This window comes from Rattus rattus, chromosome 3, assembly GCF_011064425.1.
Source record: "Rattus rattus isolate New Zealand chromosome 3, Rrattus_CSIRO_v1, whole genome shotgun sequence".
NCBI lineage: Eukaryota > Metazoa > Chordata > Mammalia > Rodentia > Muridae > Rattus > Rattus rattus.
In genome coordinates, this window is record NC_046156.1 from 73,748,645 (window position 1) to 73,769,598 (window position 20,954).

At 41.1% G+C, this 20,954-nt stretch overlaps 1 protein-coding gene across 3 annotated transcripts in view; it reads left to right on the forward strand.

The window, feature by feature from the left end:
• The window catches only part of Rxfp1 (relaxin family peptide receptor 1), a 120,975-nt gene extending 102,770 nt beyond the window's left edge, over window positions 1–18,205 (forward strand). For 2 of the 3 annotated variants that reach the window (XM_032898205.1, XM_032898207.1), the window contains 7 exons: window positions 91–162; window positions 3,324–3,395; window positions 4,481–4,552; window positions 8,536–8,765; window positions 11,707–12,117; window positions 14,389–14,607; window positions 17,538–18,205. In XM_032898205.1, the coding sequence (XP_032754096.1) occupies window positions 91–162; window positions 3,324–3,395; window positions 4,481–4,552; window positions 8,536–8,765; window positions 11,707–12,117; window positions 14,389–14,607; window positions 17,538–17,839 (1,378 nt within the window). In that variant the 3' untranslated portion in view covers window positions 17,840–18,205. The remainder of the gene's footprint in view (window positions 1–90; window positions 163–3,323; window positions 3,396–4,480; window positions 4,553–8,535; window positions 8,766–11,706; window positions 12,118–14,388; window positions 14,608–17,537) is intronic. The other variant, XM_032898206.1, reaches the window with a different exon arrangement.
• The last annotated feature ends 2,749 nt before the right edge of the window (window positions 18,206–20,954 follow it).

Consider the following 20,954-nt stretch of genomic DNA (forward strand, 5'->3'; position numbering starts at 1 on the left):
AGTTGTAAATAAATGGTTTTCGAACGATTCTTCTACCAATGATGGAAGTCTTCAGAAAACAGTTTGACATGTTTTCAATTGTTTTCCTAGGGATTTAGGAAGTAATAAGATTGAAAATCTCCCGCCGAACATATTTAAGGATCTGAAGGAGCTGTCACAATTGTAAGACATTAACTTACTTCTTCGTTTCTTTATCTTGTTTTTTTTTCAATTGTGGTAAAATAGACATAGCCTTGGGTTACCCATCTGTTCCTGTATCACTAGATTACATCAAGATATTCCACTTTGCTGTTCAACTCTCATGGACATTCCCCTCCATAGGTTTTTGGTTTGGTCTGGTTTGGTTTTTTAAACTTAGTACAACTCTGAAACCCTGTAACCATCAAGCACGAGCTCCACCTCCATCCAGCCCCAGCCCTGGCAACCACCATCCTTGCTCTCTCATGTCCATAGCTGCTATTTTGTGACTGGCTTCTTTCTCTTACCATACCAACAAGGTACATCAGTATTGTAGTGTGTGCCAGAGTTCTCTTTGCTTTTAAGACTGAATAATAAAACCTCGTACACTGTGTGCGACCATCCTCCAGCGCGTGCACACTTGGAGTGCTTCCACCTTTTGGCTAGTTTGAGTAACGCTATTATGAGCACATGTCTGGATGTCCACATTCGGTTATTTGGGTTCTATGCTCCTTCTTAACTCACAGCAGTCTTTTTTTTTTTATAACACTATTATTTTTTTCCATCTTTATTAATTTGAGTATTTCTTATTTACATTTCAAATGTTATTCCCCTTCCCGGTTTCCAGACCAACATCCCCCTAACCCCTCCCTCTCCCCTTCTTTATGGGTGTTCCCCTCCCCATCTTCCCCTCATTGCCGCCCTCCCCCCAACAATCTAGTTCACAGGGGGTTCAGTCTTAGCAGAACCCAGGGCAACCCCTTCCACTGGTGCTCTTACTAGGCTATTCATTGCTACCTATGAGGTCAGAGTCCAGGGTCAGTCCATGTATAGTCTTTGGATAGTGGCTTAGTCCCTGGAAGCTCTTAGTTGGTTGGCATTGTTGTTCATATGGGGTCTCGAGCCCCTTCAAGCTCTTCCAGTTCTTTCTCTGATTCCTTCAGCGGGGGTCCTATTCTCAGTTCAGTGTTTTGCTGCTGGCATTCGCCTCTGTATTTGCTGTATTCTGGCTGAACTCACAGCAGTCTTAAATATACCTAATGAAGGCATCATAAATCAGAATTATTATCTTTAAAGCTCATTTAATATTAATACTCTCTCAACATTGTCAGTTAGGAACCAGTGCACTGTAGAGTGTCTGCTCTGTGCTCTTGTGTGTCCATGGCTTGGGAGCCGCAGCACACACTATATTATACACATGCTGCAAGCCCAAGAAAAGATCTTAGAGGAACTTCCCTTTTTATTTGCTCTTTTATACCTCCCTTTCCCAATAGTGCTGTATCAAGACAGTAATACGGTAATCAGGGATGAATAATTTATATTAGGCAAACACACTACCACTAAACCATACAGTCAGCCTTAAAAGTACAGCTTCCACTAGAGGTATATCGCTTTCTCACGGCTGTAAAGTGAAAAAAATCCTGAACCAGAGACCACCTGCTCACCCCCAGAAATTAGGTGACTGGGTCACAAGGTAGTTCTGGCTTCTCTCTGTTTAGTTGTATTTCCCACCAGAACTGCCCCATTGTACAACTCTCTGTGTGTGCACAGGGCCCCGGCGTCTACAATCTGCCAACACCTGGTGTTTTCATTTCTCTGGCTCACAGCTGTCTTAGCTGAGAATCCTTCAGGATCTGATTCTCACTGCTCTGAAAACAGTAGTGTTGAGTGTTTTCCCACGTGTTTAGTCACTTGCCTGTCTTCTGAGGGAAAGAACTCCTCAAGCGCTTCATTCATTTTTATGTGAGCTCCTTTTGCAGTTGTTGAGTTTTAAGTCTTTACATATCCTGTGTATCCTACAGACAGTCCTATGTCCTACAGGCAGAGAGAGGACTTACGTGTGTTTTCCCCTCTGTTATGACTGACATTTCCCTCTACCACAGTGTTCCTTCATTTTAATACGCTGCCGTTTTTGTATCTTTTACTTTATTGTCTTTACTTTCAGTTTCACATCTAAGACACTGTCAAATCCACTCGATGGAATTTTCTTCCTGTATTTTCTTCTAGTTTGATAGCTTTACCATTAGGCACATGATCCTTTTTGAGTAAACTTGGGTATGTTGCCCAGTAAGGGTCTAATTCTATTCTCTTGCAGAAGATTATCCAATTTTCCCAACACTGTTAAAAAGATGTCCTTTCATTGTTGAATGCCTTTGGCTCCTATGTCAAAAGTTATCTGATTCTGTCTGAATGAGGCTGTTCCTGGGCTCTGTAGTTGAACCCTTTGGTCTGCACAGCTGTAGATTACTGTGCAAACCCTAACATTGTTCTTTTTTCCAATATTACTTTTGCTACTTGGGCTCCTCTGATGTCATAAACTTCAATATGGACTGAGTCTTCAAACACCACGAACAAGAGTATCTTTCCCTTCATTGCTGCTGATTTTATTCATTTTCTGCTACTATAACAAAATACAGCAGCCTGCCTAATTTATAACCAATAGAATTTTACATGGCTCCCTGTTCTTGAGGTTAAGAAGTTCAAAAGTCAAGGCCAAATCCAGTGAAGTACAATGTTATCCTCAGCTAAACTCTGTCTCTAATAAATAAATTAGCATTTTTCTGATGAATACTGATTCTGAGTTTTCTTTATATATCTGTGTGTCTTCTTTTAGAAAATATCTACTCATGTTCTTTGTCTATTTCTTTATCAGATTATTTGTCTTTTTTCTATTGCATTGAGTTCCCTATATCTTTTTAGATATTAATCCATCCTCGATAGATGCTCTGCAGGGGTAAGGATGTGGCTCAGTGGTGGAGTGTGTGCTTAACACAGTGCGTGCGGAACAAAACAAAGAAGTAGAGAAAGAGAGAGGAAGAGGAAGAGAGTGCTTTGTACGTCATTTTTCCATGCCGTAGACTTCTTTCATGGTGTGAAGAAGCTTTTGGGTTTGATGGCCCTCATTGACTCCTGTTGCTTTTACTGTTTGTATTTTGGAAACTACATCCAAAGAAAGCACTGCCAGGCCAGTGTCCCGAGGTCTTTCTCTATGGGCTCAGGGTTCACATTTAATTTTTCAATATACTTGGGAGTCGTACTATAATTTTTTTTGGTAAATGTCTTAAATTCATTCAAAGTCAACAAATATATTTTCTTTACCCAAACAATTTTTAGGAATGACTTATGGCTGTCTTTTTTAAACTCAGGAATATTTCTTATAACCCAATCCAGAAAATTGAAGTAAATCAATTTGATTATCTTGCCAAACTCAAGTCTCTGTAAGTATATGAATATTCAGTTTTACTTCAACACTAATAGCAGACATGCTCTTGTGTCTTTTAATTATGTTTTATTTCCAGCTCCACAAAAATATGAGTCCTTAATGAACTGTAGACATATAGTTATTGCTCCTATATCATATGTTAATAAGATAAAATTAAGTGATAATGAACCTCTATCTCTCTCTGTGGCACCAAGATTAAGATATTGAATTATGCATTTATGTTCTCTGATTGTATGGTGCATATTCACTGCTCCATTGATTCTGGGTGGTTAAGATTTACTAGAGGATCTCTCCTAGTTTGCTTCTCCATTGCAGTAATAAAACAATGACTAAAATCAACTTGTGGAGAAAAGAGTTTATTTATCCTATAGGTTTCGATCCATCACTGAGGAAAGTCAAAGCAGGAACTCAAGGCTTGACAAAAACCATGGAGGAATTATGCTTACTGGCTTGCTTGCCCTCCAACATCAATCATAATCAAAATGCCCCACAGATACCCACTAGCCAAAACAATGGAGGCAGTTTCCACGATTGAGGTTCTCTCTTCCCAAGTGTGTCAAGCTGACAACAAAGATTAGCATGCTTACCCTAAAATGGAATTTTCTAGACTATGTAAATCATGACTTACATACACACACACACACACACACACACACACAAACACACACACACACACACACGCCAAAAGTTCTGTTAATGTCTAATTGCCTTTAAAAGATAAGCCTCAGTTCATCTTAACTAACTTTTCTACAGTAAAATAGCACTTTATCAGGAAAAAAGTATGACTTAAAAGGTATTGGAAAAATTAAAGATGTCCAGAATATACTGTGTATGCTCTTATTCAACAAACATTGATTGACTAGTTAGCATGCATTAGGCGTTGTATCATAACTGTGAAGATTTTTTTAAAGGATATACATGTCTATAAATCATAAATGTGTCTAGATAGGCTAAGTCTGAGCATTTCACTTAGAATAATGTTAACTAAAGGCGTCTTACTACATTGTCTTTCACAAAAATAATTGTTTTCTTATACTGTGAATAACATATGTTCTCTTGACTATTACTTGGTATTTTTAGCAGCCTTGAAGGAATAGAAATTTCAAATATCCAACAAAGGATGTTTAGACCTCTCATAAATCTCTCTCACATGTAAGTAGATGTTTTCTTGTTGTTCACCTTGGTTTTAATTTTTATGTCCCCATTTAATACACCCATACCAAATATAAATAAAATATTAACAATTTCTACTAATTTTTCTCTGTATAGTTGGTATTTGTGTCCCTCTTCCAAAGCATATGTTGTGATCTTAACCCCAAAGTGATGGTATTATTAAAAGGTGAAACCTTGAAGAACTGATTAGCTCCTGAGTGCAGAACCTTCATGAACAACATCAATACCACGTTTAAAGAGAATTGAAATCCAGGGTGGTGGCACACCACCTTTAATCCCACCTTTAATGAACTTGGAGACAGACGATGGGTCTCTAAGTTGGGAGTGAGACTGGTCCATATGAAGAATTCAAAGCCAGTCATGGCATCATAGTGATGTCCTGTCTCAAAACAAAAATGAATTTAAGAAAGGCTGGAGCTATTACATCAAAGCTCTAGGTTTGATGGATTCTCACAAGCGGGAAGAGAAAGAGGAAGAGGGAGGCATCCTAGGTAGGGAGATAGCTCATTTGAGAAAAGTGCTATGAAAACATGAGAAACCGAGTTCACCACCATCCATGTGAGCCTAGAACCATGTGAGCCCATAGCCATGTGACCCTAGTACCATGTGAACCTATCTATTACCATAAGAACCTATAGCGATGTGATCCTATAACCATGTGAACCTATAGTCATGTGAGTCTATAGCCATGTAAGCCTCTACCATGAATTACACAAAAAAGCGGAAATAAGAAAGTTAAAAGTATCAAACTTCAGGAGAGAAAAGAAGGAAGGAAGGAGGGAGGAGGGAAGGTAAGGAGGGAGGGAAGGAAGGAAGGGGGGAGGCTCTCTCTTGCACCATCCACTCTGTGAGCATACATAGTAAAAATGTGCCAGGAAGCAGCACTTTACCAGGTATCTAATAAGCTGACACCTTGACCTTGGACTTCCCAGCATGGGGAACTGAGAAATAAATGTTTATTGTTTAAACTCCCAGGCTATGGAATTTTTCAGCAGCCTAGATAGTCTCAGACATCAGTATTCAATTATTAACTCTTAAAGTTTGTCATTATCTGGACAGATTTTAGTTTTCCACCCTCTGGAAAAATTTTATCGGAAAAATTTCAAATACCAAGAAACACAAATGTAAGAGGAGTCTACTCAGTCTTACAAAACACACACATCTCTGATACCAGTCACAGAGGCTGATATTTACCTGACAAGATAGTGATGTACACACTTTGTGTAAGTGCCACCAGATGAGGAAATAGGAATGTATCTAAGTAATATAAAAGAATTACAAGCAAGGCTGCGGAGGGGGCTCAGCAGGCAAAAGTGCCTGAGTTCAGATGCCTGGAACCCAGGTAAAACACAGCACAAGTGGTGTGTGTGACATCTCAGCTGGGACACAGGGGCAGGACCTTCCAACCTGAAGCTCGGGAGCTTCATAACCTGGACTATAAAGTGCAGCAATGAACAAGAGAAGTTCTGACTCAAAAACAAGGTAGAAGGCCAGGATCAACATCTGAAGCCATTTTCTGACCTACATATCCATGCATGGGACACACGAGTCAGGTCTATGCACACATCTCACACTACACAACACGTGCATTAATTTGTAGCAATTATTTCTTATTTTTAAATATGTGTTTACATATGTAAATGTATAATATATAAACATAAAATATATGAACACATATTTAAAATAGATATAAATAGTTGTTACAAATTAATGAAGGTCGGAGAACTCTTCCCCAGGGAATCTTGTCCCTAGTATCAGAGTGTGATTGGGGGAAGTGTGTGGGTGAAATGGTAGCCTTTGTGAATTCTTTGCATTGTGTCTGGTTTTGCATTGATCATAGGCCTCATAAGTACTTTGGGTCAAGTTGCTATCATAGCAAGCACTAGACTGTTCTTCACACTGTGGTAATTTTTCAATACTTGAGAAGTGTCTTAACCACTCTGTACTCTTCCTTGCACCATAAGTCTAACACAGGGCATTGTTTCTGTTTCCCGGGATTCCTCAGAGACAAGGCTTTCATAAGGTCCTTTGCTTGCTCACAACAAAACAGCCTGGCCTGTCTTTATTGCAAGAGACCCATACAGCTCACATGATCTAGAAATAAGTAAAAGAAGAGCTAGGTGTGGGCAGGAATCATGGGAACAAGAGTAGAACAGTGGTCTTAGCCAAGCTGCTGAAATAAGCCATTTGCATGCCATCAGCAAGGTTCAGGGTTCCTCTTAGAGTATTTGATTACCCTGAGCTAGGGAGGGCTTCCACAGAACACCCACCACGATTCCTGTGGCTGGAGAACGGCTCCCTCAGAAGAAACAAAGACATTACTGCTAAAAGATGAGTCTGTGCTAAGCAGCTTACCTAGCAAACAAGTCCCCACTGAGGTTCTATTGGTGAAAGAGATTCAGCCTCAGACTCTTAAAACAAGAAGCAGCAGCACACCCCTCCTTATACTCTTTCCATCATAGCTCATAGAGACATGCAAACAACCAGATGAGCATAGCAGAAACTGCCCTGCCCTTGTGCAAGACACAAAATGGCCTCCACCTTGTATCGTTTACTACTGCAACTGTTTGCATTAGGGAGGTCATGTCTACGTTTTGCCACCGCTCTTTGCCTGTAAGGCAGACAGACACAGTTTGAATTCCAGTTTCTACTATCACTAGAAAAATTCCTGTCAAACAATTCTCCTCCCTTGAAGATTTACCTCCTCTTAGGGTATTGTTAACACTGATCTCATGGAGTTCATTGGAGAAGTTATTCCTGGTAGTTATTTTTATTTTTTTACAAAACTTTTTAAAAGATTTATTTATTATTTTTGTTTGTAAGAGTACACTGTTGCTCTCTTCAGACACACTAGAAGAAGGCATCAGATCTCATTACAGATGGTTGTGAGCCACTATGTGGCTGCTGGAAATTGAACTCAGGGCCGCTGGAAGAGCAGTCAGTGCTCTTAACTGCTGAGCCATCTCTCCAGCCCTATTCCTGGTATTTAAAACATGCCCAGGAATGTTCATGTTGCTGCTGACACGAAAGCAATTCTTGTTTATCCAGGTGATGTCTTTATCCAAGCAATTATGTCTATAGATGAAAAATTCACTCAACATTTATCTCTTCATCGTGTTTCAAAATCTAGTGTGAGGGATAGACGTGGTTAGTAGTTATAGATAATAACGTAATGTAATGTTATGTTATAACTTTTGTAACAGAAAAGCCATGGGAGCAGCAAATAGAAAGAATTTAATTTTTCCCCTAAGAGCTGCTTAGTAAGATCAGCTGTGGCAAAGCTATGAGATATGAGCTTCATAACCATGTGTTTATACCGCTAATACCCTTTAACACCGTTCTTAGGTTGTGGTAACCCCCAACCACAAAATTATTTTCGGTACTACTTTATAACTGTAGTTTTGCTACAGTTATAAATTGTAATGTAAATATCTGTATTTTCTGATGTCTTAGGTGACCCCAGTGAAAGGGTCATTCAACTCTCAAAGGGGTCACGACCCACAGTTTGAGAACCACTGATTTGTATGGACTGAATTCTGGAAACAGTCGTAGAGAGCTTCTTTGGATAAACCCCTTCTCTTGTTCACAAGCTAACCATTTATGCCTATGCTAAGACAGGTCTAACATACATTCGTTATGCCTGTTGGCAGTTCTTACCCGCACACTCTTTTACTACAAAGTCAAGTGATTAAGAGATAAATTTTGAACTTAAGAATTATGATTGGGGGGGTTGGGGATTTAGCTCAGTGGTAGAGCGCTTGCCTAGCAAGCGCAAGGCCCTGGGTTCGGTCCCCAGCTCCTAAAAAAAGAAAAGAAAAAAAAAAGAATTATGATTGGTAGGGAAATGTTTTCTATTCCACTGGATCTTATATGAACACTTTTTCTACTGAGAAAATGTTGAAAACCTATGTCAAGGATGACATTAAGTTAGGTATATGTTATGATTTTGTCGTTGTAACCAGATACTTTAAGAAATTTCAGTACTGTGGCTATGCACCACACGTGCGCAGCTGCAAGCCCAACACGGATGGGATCTCCTCTCTTGAGAACCTCTTGGCAAACATCATCCAGAGAGTCTTTGTCTGGGTCGTGTCTGCCATCACCTGCTTCGGAAACATCTTCGTTATTTGTATGCGACCATACATCAGGTCTGAGAACAAGCTGCACGCCATGTCCATCATGTCTCTCTGCTGTGAGTATTTCCTGGTTAAAGAGCAGCTCGGCTCGAACTGTGCAGAATTGTCGCTACTAGAAAATAAATTCTGCGGGGCTGGAGGGGAGGTGCAGTGGTTGAGAGCACATACCGCTCTTCCAGAGGACCCAAGCTGGGTCCCCAGCACCCACATGAGGTGGCTGACAACAGCTTATAACTTCAGCTCCACAGACTCCAACACCTAAAAGGCAGGCAGGCAGGCAGGCAGGCAGGCAGGCAGGCAGACAGACAGACAGACAGCCATGGCCCACAGTTTGAGAGAGGGAGAGGCTAGAGTCTAGGAGATGAATCAGCAGTTAAGAGTACATGTAGTTCTCACAGAGGACTCAGATTCAGATCCCAGCACCCACATGGTAGTTTACAACTATCCAGGGGATCCAACCCCCTCCTCTGACCTCTGTCCACACCTCTGTGCCTACCCATATGATACACATTCTTACATGCAAACAAACACACCCATACTCAAAATAAATAAATCTTAAAAGAAAATTTAAGAGGGAAAACAATTTCCATGAGTATTATAATTATGAGATATAAAAATCTTTCTTCTTTTTGTTTATATGGTATTTCTTCATTTTCTATGATTAAAAACACAAATCATTTTAGTCATAAGAAAATTAGTTTTTAAAGTAAGAAAGCATAGAGGTGGGTTGGGGGGTTTAGTTCAGTGGTAGAGCACTTGCCAAGCAAGCGCAAGGCCCTGGGTTCTGTCCCCAGATCCAAAAAAAAAAAAGAAAGCATAGAGGCGGGAGAAATGGCTCGGCAGTTAAGAGTGGTTTCTTCACAATCACCTGTAATTCTAGTTCCACGGGATCCAATATGTTCATCCAGTCTCTACACATATGGACAGATACACACACACACACACACACACACACACACACAAATATAGAATAAATAAATATTTTTTTAATCTCAATGTTTTTACTACAAATGCGATTGTTGCCTTCCCCCTCTGAATCAACTAAGCAAAGCACATATGGGCTCACAGAAGCGGAAGTCGAAAACACAGGGCTTGCACAGGTCTGCACCAGGTCCTCTGTGTATGTATTACAGCTATCAACTTAGTATTTTTATGGGACTCCTGTATTTTAAAGACTGTGAACACAAGTGGGGCTCTGACACTTGTGCTTGTTCTTGGGACTCTCTTCCTCCTGTTGGATTGCCATGTTCAACTTCAGTATGATAATTTTTGCTTTATCTTACTATGCTTCATTTTGTCATGTTTGACTGTTATCTCTTAGAAGTCTATTCTTTTCTAATGAGAGACAGAAAGGGAGTGGACCCAGACGGGTGGAGCAGTGGAGAGGGCCTGGGAGAAATAGAAGGAGGGGAAACCATGACAGGATATACTGCATGAGAAAAGAATCTATTTTCAAGAAAAGAAAAAAAAATTAAAAGGAAAAAGAAACTGTCGCTTTCCGTGGTCACATCGTCACACCCAGAGCGGCACCGCTGATTGGTTTGCAGGTCCAGTTCAACACTGACTTTACAGCAGGACGCTTTTCAGTACTGGGCCCCAGTACTCCCCGTGTCTTCTGAATGAAGAGGAAAGCACACTCCGTTGGCGCCATAGTCGTTTTTGAAAAATTCCTTATTGCCAAGTGGAGCAAACGCCACTATAAACCCAGAAATCCAATGAAAATCAGAACCGCGACTACTCTGCATTTTCGAGGCCTTAAACATCGAAAAGGATACACGATGCAGATGTATTTATACATTAAGGTATACACAGAGGACCTGGTGCAGACCTGTGTAGGCCCTGTGTTTGCGGCTTCCGCTTCTGTGAGCCCATATGTGCTTTGCTTAGTTGATTCAGAGGGGGAAGGCAACAATCGCACTTGTAGTAAAATCGTTCAGATTAAAACATTCTAGTAGTCTGAGATACTAGAATAACTTTCACTCACAGCTTAAAATATGTAAGTAGGGAAATGTCTCCAAGTGGGATTGATTTTTTTAAGTTTTTAAAATATGATTGTAAAAAATGTTATGTTAAATGAGGACTACAAAGAAAAAAAAATCAGACTCAGGGTGCTTACAGCCTGGGTCCCAAAGCCGAGGCTACATCTGTAGCCCCTTAAGTAAGTAAAGCGGTCATCCATACAATGTCCACCATTTTGTGAGCGGCCACGTTTCCGAATGTTTGCAGACACTGTGCAAAGTCTGAATTCTAATTTATTGTCTTTGCAAGCAATGTGAGAAACAGAAGTCACAAAATGTCTACCACTCTGTATGGTTAGCTATAAAATTCTGAGTCAAGTTCAATTTCCCTATGCAAGACCAGAGGATAACTACACTGTTTAAAAAAAATAATTAGGGTCAATACTCACAATGGAGAAAAATTAGCTTTTTCCAGTGGAATCTTATTTGGGTACATTAACCACACTTCAGGGCAGGCCTCAGTGGGGAGCCCCAGGCAGGAATAGTTGGGCAACACAGCAAAGTCAATGGTCTTTTTGTAGGTTTTTGTCTCATATGGCTTTAGTTTGGATTTTTTTTTTATCTTATTATTCTTTTGCTAGTATATTTTGGATTTTTTTTTTTTAGTTCTGTGCATGTTTTGGGTTTTTTTTATTTATTTAAAAAGACAGAAAGGGTGTGGAGTTGGATGGATGGGGTGGGTTAGGATCTGGGAAGAGTTAGGGGAGAGAAAAGCATAATTAGAATCTAGGGTACAAAAAATTTTTTTTCAATAAAAAAACGGCTCTCAGGAGGCTGGAGAGATGACTCTGAGGGTAAGAACTTACTTACTCATGCTAAGCAAGCACTCTACTGCTGAGCTGTATAACCGGTTAGTCTGTGAATTCTTAAGTGGAGAAAATCCCTCGGTCCTATCGAGAAGTGGGTCATTTAAAATGTCTTGTGTAAAGATACACATATTGTGTGTTTCTCTGAACCTATAACCTTCGGATCCTTGTAGGTGCCGACTGCCTCATGGGGGTTTATTTATTTGTGATCGGCGCCTTTGACCTCAAGTTTCGGGGAGAGTACAGGAAGCACGCACAGCCGTGGATGGAGAGTGTTCATTGTCAGTTCATGGGCTCGTTGGCCGTTCTGTCCACAGAAGTGTCCGTTCTACTTTTAACATTTCTGACACTGGAAAAGTACATCTACATCGTGTATCCTTTTCGGTGTTTAAGGCCTCGAAAATGCAGAACAGTCGCGGTTCTGATTTTCATTTGGATTACTGGGTTTATAGTGGCGTTCGCTCCACTTGGCAATAAGGACTTTTTCAAAAACTACTACGGCACGAACGGAGTATGTTTTCCTCTTCATTCAGAAGACACGGGGAGTACTGGAGCCCAGATTTATTCAGTGGTAATTTTTCTTGGTAAGAAACCCTGCGTTGCAAGCCTTCCTGTGTTCCAGCTCTTGCCAGAGTATCTGGCAGTATAAAACTCAGTTAGGACTTCCATTGTTTACAAACTTCAGTGTTTCTCAACTTCCTAATGCTATGACCCTTAAGACAGGTCCTCATGTGTGGTGACCCCAACCATAGAATCATTTTCATTGCTACTTCATAACTATAATTTTGCTGCTGCTATAATAAATCGTGTGTGTGTGTGTGTGTGTGTGTGTGTGTGTGTGTGTGTGTGTGTGTGTGTGTGTGTGTTTTCCAATGATCTTAGGCCACTCCTTTGAAAGGGATGTTCATCCTCAAGGCTCAAGGGAGTAGCCACCCTTGTGTTCAGAAATGCTCTTTTAGTGACTCCTCTGGAGGATTTCATAGATAAATTTGGTTTTATTGGGGAATGTTTTTCTTTCTCCGTCTATTCTGACTGGAAAGTTTTGCTGGCTATAGTAATTCAAAATGGCATCTGTACTTGTCTCTTGGAGTTTATAAACATCCATTTAGGCCCTTCTGGCTGTCGGTCTCTGCTAAGAGAAGTCAGGGGTTATTCTATACGTCTGCATTTATGTTAGTTGGTCTCCTGTTTAATGTTTTGATCATATGACATAGGGACTTTCTTTTCTGGTTCAGTCTATTTGGTGTTCTGTATGCTTCTTGTACCTTGATAGGCCCTTTCTTCTTCAGGTTAGGGAAATTTTCTTCTATGATTTTGTTGAAAACATTTTCTGTGTCTTTGGCCTGGGTTTCTGCTCCTTCCTCTACTCCTACCAGTCATTGATTTGTCTTTTCATGATGTCCCAGATTTCCTGAATGTTTTGTGCTTAGATTTTTTTTTAGAGTTAATATTTTCTTTGATCAGCATATTCATTTTTTCTGCCTTGTCTCGAATTCCCTAAATTTCCTCTTCCATGTCTTCAACTCTGTTGGTGACATTTTGTTTTTGTTTGACTTCTTAAATTTTTCATTTCCAGTTTTACCTGAACATCAGTTTTCTACAGTGATTCTCTTGTTACTTCATGTCTTGACCCATTCTCATCATTTCGTCTACTGTTACTTTGTGTTCTCACAGACCGATTAGTAGATTTAGTCACACCCTTTTTGAAATCTTTGAGCATATCATAATAGCTATTTTATTGCAGCTTGTTTTGGCTGCAACTATATTGCTTTATTTTTAGGACCTGCTGCAGTGGGGTGACTGGGTTCTGGTGGAGAAACAGTGCCTTGGCTGCTAATGACTGTGGGGTTGTGTTCGAACTGGCATCTAGGCATCAGGGCTTGAGATCATTGTGATTCTATGCACTGATGTCAGGTCTTGTCTTTGTTGACTGAGAACTCCACTCATTGGTTTCCCTTGTCCTTTCTGGATCTTAGAAGAGGTTGGTGGCTATGGGTTGCCTGGTAAGAAGTGCTTTTGATTCCCTCCCTAGTGTGGCCACTGGGAGTCCCAGGTTGAATGTGTTTCTAGGTTTGGGGAGCTAATGTGAAAGAACAGGGATGGGCTGTAAGGAAGATGGAGCTGAAAGGGACTAGAGGAAAGAGGGGGGGTTGGGGATTTAGCTCAGCGGTAGAGCGCTTGCCTAGCGAGCTCAAGGCCCTGGGTTCGGTCCCCAGCTCCGGAAAAAAAAAAAAAGAGGAAAGAGGGGAGCTGGGTCTGCTGCAAGGTTTGTTAGTGTTTGCAAAGAGTGGAGTCAGAGAGAGACAGGCCCTTGCAGGTGGTCTGCACTGGGCTGGGGATGACACTGGGGAACTGGAACCAAAAGACAGGAAGGAGAGTGAAGATTGCCTATTTGATTCTCACTGGCCAGCATGTGCCTAGGTAGAGAGTGCCTCTGGGTATTGGTGACTGACACAAAGGGATGGGGTAAGAGAGGAAGCCTGGGTCCAGAGGATCTGCAGAGTCCCCAGCAAATGGAGGCAGAGAGGAAAGACAAGGCCCTTTGAGACACTCTCTGAGACAGCGGTGGGCATAAGACTGTGTGGTTGGAAATGGAGATCAGGAAGGAGATCTGGTACACGTTTGTCATCTGAGGCAGGAGGACTGCATGTTGGTGTCCAGCCTAGGCTACCTAGTCAAGCTGAAGGCTCATCTGAACTCTACAATAAGGCCTCGTCACGGAGTAAATAAACGAATAAATGAATACCACTTTATGGGCTCTGCGATCTTTAATAGTGACATCTAAGCCATGTTTTATCTGTTTGTCTTAAGAGAATGCTAGCATACACTGCTAATATTCTTCATGGTCTAAACAGGTATTAACCTGGTGGCGTTTATCATCATTGTGTTCTCCTATGGAAGCATGTTTTACAGTGTTCATCAAAGCACCATAACAGCCACCGAAATACAGAAGCAGGTGAAGAAGGAGATGATCCTCGCCAAACGTTTTTTCTTTATCGTGTTCACTGATGCATTGTGCTGGATTCCCATTTTTATACTGAAATTTCTCTCACTGATTCGGGTGGAAATACCAGGTACAACCTTTTCCTGGGAAGAATAAATCTATACAGTGTTCTTCTTAAAAAAAATACTCTTTTCAAGAATTATTAGTCAGAGTAATGTTGGTTATGGCTCCACTGTTGATGAAGTGCTTACTGAGTTCTTTCCATAAATGTCTGGTGCCACAGTTCTCATGAAAACAAAGAGACCAAACAAAGGATATACAGTGCTTAAATTGGCTGCCCGCTTAAAATGACCACAACGAAAAACAACACAACACTTAGCCAATCGTGAATTTACTTTTTAGAATGTGAGAAATGTTTCTCCCTACAATACATATGATAGAGGACACTGCACCCGAGTGTGACGTAACAGGAAACAACACAGCGTTGTGAAATAATGTTCATCACAGGCATCACAGTGGCTGTGACATTGAGCAACAGAATATGGATATGTGGGTGACACCTTGTGCATTGACAGTAGGATTTGAACATGGCGCAGCTACTGTGGAAGAGTGTGCTAGCGACCGCAAAATATTAGCTATAGAGTTGCCGTACAATCCGGCCATTCCACTTCTGGATAAACGCACAAGGGAATTGAGAGCCAGAACTAAAATAGGTATCAGCACACCTGTGTTGACAGCAGCATTAGTAGGCAGAAGCAGTGCGGTGTCTACAGATCGATGGACAAATAAACCGTAGCAAACATGTACAATGATCATCTAGTGTCTACTGATGGACAAGCAAAATGTAGCAAACGTATACATGGATCACTATTCAGGTCCATAAAGAAAGGAAGGTCTTTTTAAAGATTTTTTTACATTTATTATTTCGCGTGTGTGTGTGTGTGTGTGTGTGTGTGTGTGTGTGTGTGTGTGTGTGTACATGCATGCACATGCATGCCATGACACACAAGTGAAAGTCAGGGGACAACCTGCTGGAGTCAACTCTCCCCTTTCACCATCTGTATTCTGGGCATCAAACTTGTCAGACTTGGTAGCAAGAACCTTTCCCCACCGAGCCTTCTCCTCAGCCCTTAGAGGGAAATTCTGGCATGTGTTGCATTATACATGAAGATGTTGTGTTGAGTAAATGTCCCCGACAGAAAAGGGCCACATGTTTTCTGATTCATCCTTACGTGACATTCCTGGAATAGTCGAATTCATAGACGACACAGACTAGCAGTTGCTAGAGGATGGAAGGGCAGGAGGCCCCATTTAACAGGCACAGTTTCCTCTGGGAAGATGAGAACACACTGAGGCCCGCGGTGGTGAGAAATTCTCTACAACATAGATGTACTTAGTACCACAGAAACGCACATTTAAAAGGTTAGCGTGCAAAGTTTATGTCATGCATATTTTATCACAGTATCCCCTGCTGACTGCAGATGTGGTCCAGTGTTTATTCACATTTTGACATCTATATATGCATAATTTAGTTTTGTTGGATCCCACAGGTGATGGTAATAGAATCTGACAATTTATGAAGAATAAGAGGGACAATAGTATCAAGTATATCACGACAAGAACCTGAGTATTTGGTAGTTCCGTATGTATGCAAAGGTGATTTTTCAGATAGGTTCAGAGAGTGGCAGAGCTGGCTCAGCAGTTGCGAGTATTAGTTCTCCTTCCAGGGAACAGATGCTCAGTTCCCAGTGCCACGACCAACTGCAGCCCCAGCTCCTGGGTATCCTACTCCCTCCTCTGATCTCCTCGGGTACCCACAGACATACAGACACATACAAATCCAAATTATTCTTCCAAAAAAGATGGATTTAGTTAAACGTTTGGAGATTTTGTTTGTGTATGTGTATGTGTATGTGTATGTGTATGTGTTTGTGTGTGTTTGTTTGTTTATGTTTTGGGTTGTTCATTTGTGGTTCTAGGGGTTGAACCTAGGGCCCATAACACTAGGCAAGAACTCTACCACCCAAATATGTATCTAGTTCTTTTCCCCCGTTTTTTATGTTGAGGCATCATCCTGCTAAGTTGCTTCACTCATCTTGTAGCTCAGAATGGCCATGTACTGTTCTCGGCCTCTTTTGGGGTTGGGGGGGCGGCGTTTAAGACAGGGTTTCTTCCTGTGGCTTTAGCTGTCCTGGAACTCATTCTGTAGACCAGGCTGGCCTCGAACTCACAGAGATCTGCCTGCCTCTGCCTCGAGTGCCAAGATTAAAGACGTCCACCATCACACCTGGCTTGTCTCGGGCTCTTATTAGTTGGGGTTTTAGGCTGGTCTTACTATCTACTCAATAAAATTTCAGTGAAATAAATATTTGGTCGAAAGCCTAAAAATGCTGCAGGCTGAGGAGATGGCTCAGTTTTGAAGATGCTTGAAAAGCAAAGCGTTTAGTAGCACATCTATAACCCCAGCACTGGGAGGAGACAGAGACGAGGGAGTCCCGGGATCACTGGCCGGCCAGCCTTTCCCACTTGGCGACTTCTAGGTTCACTGAGAGGGCCTGTTTCAAAAAATAATGTGGAGAAAAATGGGGGGGGGAAAGTCGAACATTGACCTCTGGCCTCCACATGCATGGGCACACAAGTGCACATGTCCCTGTACGTATCACTCACACATACACATGCATACACACATGTACACACACATGTATGCAAGACTTAAAATATGTGTCTATTTTTTAAATGAATAGGCCTGGAAGCCAGCTGAGTACTCGTCTGGCATTTACAACACCCTTGGTTCAATCCCTAGCAGTGCTGTAAAGAAAAACAGAATTAAATCAGATACATAACAAACAGGAAATTCATTCAAGACCAATCTACATATTCTGAGAAATACTATTGGTTAAGACATATGCAAATGTGATAAATGCTAAGTAACATGGTTTGTCTTTAAATGGAGAGAAAATTTAACATTTTAAACTAAAGGAAAGAGAGGCTGAAGATGAAGAGGCGAGATATGCCTTACAACATGCCACCATGCTCAAATGTTTCCTCTTTCTCTTCCAGATACTATTACCTCTTGGGTGGTGATTTTTATCCTGCCTATCAACAGTGCTTTGAACCCAATTATCTACACGTTGACCACCAGACCTTTCAAGGAAATGATCCATCAACTCTGGTACAACTACAGACAAAGGAGGTCTGTTGACAGGAAAGGGACTCAGAAAGCATACACTCCATCATTCATCTGGGTGGAAATGTGGCCCTTGCAGGAGATGTCCACTGAGTTCATGAAGCCGGATGCTTTCACAGACCCCTGTGATCTGTCGCTAGTTTCTCGGTCATCTAGACTCAATTCTTATTCATAACTGGCTTTGGAAACCACTTATTCTCAAGAATACTGTGAAGTGCTTCTAAAGGGGTTTGCTGATATGAAGCAAATACCACAAAATATGTATCTAAGACAAGTTAGCTTATAGTGGCACGAGGGAGAGAAAGGTAGCTGGTGTTCATATGATGAGAAGTAATCGTACTGACAATGTGTGCATGTATATTAGTACATATTTGCATAGCAGATGAAAGGAAATCTATATCTGGCATGCATTTATGCACACTGCATGGAGGTAAAGTGCTGAGCACACAACATAGAGCCTTTTTAATCTACATATTGTGTTCAACTATTAACACCACAAATTCTACCCACAGCTCCTAGACTTCTGTTGTGCATATCAGCACAAACACCTTTGAAGTCTAAAGTTTTATAATACTCAAAGATAACAGCATCAGATAAAATGTAAGGGGCCGGTGAGATGCTCAGTGGATAAAAGTGATTACTATATAAGTGTGCTGACCTGAGCTCTATATCTGGAACCCATGGAAGGGTGGAAGAAGAAAATACACTCCGGAAAATTGCCCTCTGACCTCCACTTGTGCACCATGGCATGTGTGTGCACACATGCTCATCTCACACACACACACACACACACACACACACACACACACACACACACAATTTTAAATGTGGTTTTTTGCAAAATAGAAACGTTGCTGTTTAACAAATCCTTTGCATTCTTCATGAGCCTTCACACTTGAGAGTCAACACAACATATTTATTAAAAAGGCAGCTTTGTCACCAACTGTGGTAGACAAACCTGTAGTCCTAACATTGGAGAGGAAAAAGCAGAAGGGGGCTGGAAAGATTACACAGTGGTTAAGAGCACCGACTGCTCTTCCAGAGGTCCTGAGTTCAAATCCCAGCAACCACATGGTGGCTTACAACCATTTGTAATGAGAACTTCTGGTGTGTCTGAAGACAGCTACAGTGTACTTATATATAATAAATAAATAAATAAATCTTAAAAATAAAATGCAGAAGGTTAACAAGTTTGAGGCCAGCCTCAGCAATCTAGAATGATCCAGTCTCTAACATGTAAAAGTAGATCTTATGATATGGTTCGATTGCTAAAGTGCTTGTTGCACACACACACAGCCAACTGACTTTGAATTCTTGGCATGAACATTAAAAATGCCAGCTGTGGTAGAGCATACCTATAATCCCAGTGCTGGGGAGGCAGAGACTGGAGGAACCTGAAAGCTTGTTGACCAGCTATTGGGGAAGACACCTAATGTCAACCTCTGAATCCATACACATGTATGGATGTCAGAGAGAGAGAGAGAGAGAGAGAGAGAGAGAGAGAGAGAGAGAGAGAGAGAGAGAGAGGAGGCAAGCTTTGCTATAAACTCAGAACCAACATTTTTCTGTCACTCCCTACCGAGCTTTCTAGTGGCTTTGCTTTAAGTTAGTGCCATCGTGAGGAAACAGGACAGTAGGCAGAATATCTCAAAGGGGTGAGACAGAGAAGCAGGACTGAGAGCATTTAGATCAATGAAATCAAATTCAGAGTCCAGAAATAAACCTTTGGGTTTCAATCAATTGATTGTTTAAATGGGTCGCGAGACATAGGTAAAGTAACCTAACAAAATGAAATCAAGAGAGTATAAACAATTTATATCCACACGGCAAACAAACCTTTGAAGAAAAGCTAACACTAATGCTACTCAAAGTGTTCCTCAGATGAAAAGTGAAGGAGCGCTAGCAAACATACTCTACAAACCCAGCACAGTCCTGACCAAAACCAGAGGACAGAACAATAAAAGAAAAAATATTGGTCAATTCCTTGATGAGCATAGATGTAATGATTCCCAAGAAACACCAACGAGTCAAAGTCAAGAACAGATTACAGATTGGGGAGATTGCACACCATGACCAAGTTTGTTTTATTCGGGGATGTAGCTTTGTTAATCCATCATACACAAATCAATAAATCTAATATAACACAAAAATAGAGGAGGATAGATATGGTGTGATTATTTCAAGACAAACACACACACACACACACACACAGAGAGAGACTTTCACAAATTTCAATATCCTTCATGATAAAAGCCTTGTGGAAACTAAGAATAGAAGGAGCCGAAGCTAGCATAATAAAGGTCACATAAGTAAGTGACTGAAGTAAGTGGGAAATGAATGAAGGCATTTCCTCTAAAGCAGGGAATGAGATAACAGCATCATGGCCAGCAGGTAAACCGTCCATGTGAGGTGAAGAGTGAAACTCGAATCAGCAACAATTTTGCTGGTGCTGGGTCAAAACTTCCAGAACCTGACCTTGGAGTTTATCCTTCTTACACACTTAAGCACAGTAAAACTTTGGGGAAAGTTTCCATGTGACAGTTATCACGATGAAGCTTTAGTCATTTAGACATAGAAGCTCCCTAGGGCAGTAGCAAAGTGTCTGTGACCCTTACAATAAGGATGAATTGGGTCGGCTGATAAACGGTACTCAGTGCGTAAGGAGGAAGGATTTGTAGTAATGATAGATTATTGATGGAGGATGCAAAGTACATTGAGCCTCCTTTGTAAGTTGAGTTCTACTCATTGAGAGACAAGGCTCAGGATTAGGGCCTACACAATGCTCAGGATATGGCGGGGGGTTAGGGAATTCAGGAAGGCCGGCTCCATGGAATCGCAAAAAGATCACCAAGTTGTCAGACAACACCTATCCCAGCTTTCTAGGTGACCAGGTATTTGCTTCCTTTGAAGAAAATAGGCCCGCCTGTCTAACAAGTCTGGTTCCTTCACGCTTTCTCCTGTGCCTACGCTCCTGTTTCTAAGCTGTGCCTCCTACAAGTGCCCACTTACGGAATTCGTATCCAGTTTATCTTTCAAAGTCTCAGCTTGAGAAAAAATAAAAAGAAATAAAATGGACACAAATATGACAGGGAGAAATTAATATATCCCTACTATGGACAACCCAAAGCTACATTTAAAAGACCCTAAAGATTCCATTAGAAAGTTCATGGACCTCGACATTTTCCCTATAGTGTTTCTAAAAATAGAACTAGTCTGTGATCTAGCTAGTCAACTCATGGGTATACGTCAACTCATGGCTATAAGCCAAAAGTACTCTGTTAACATAGCAC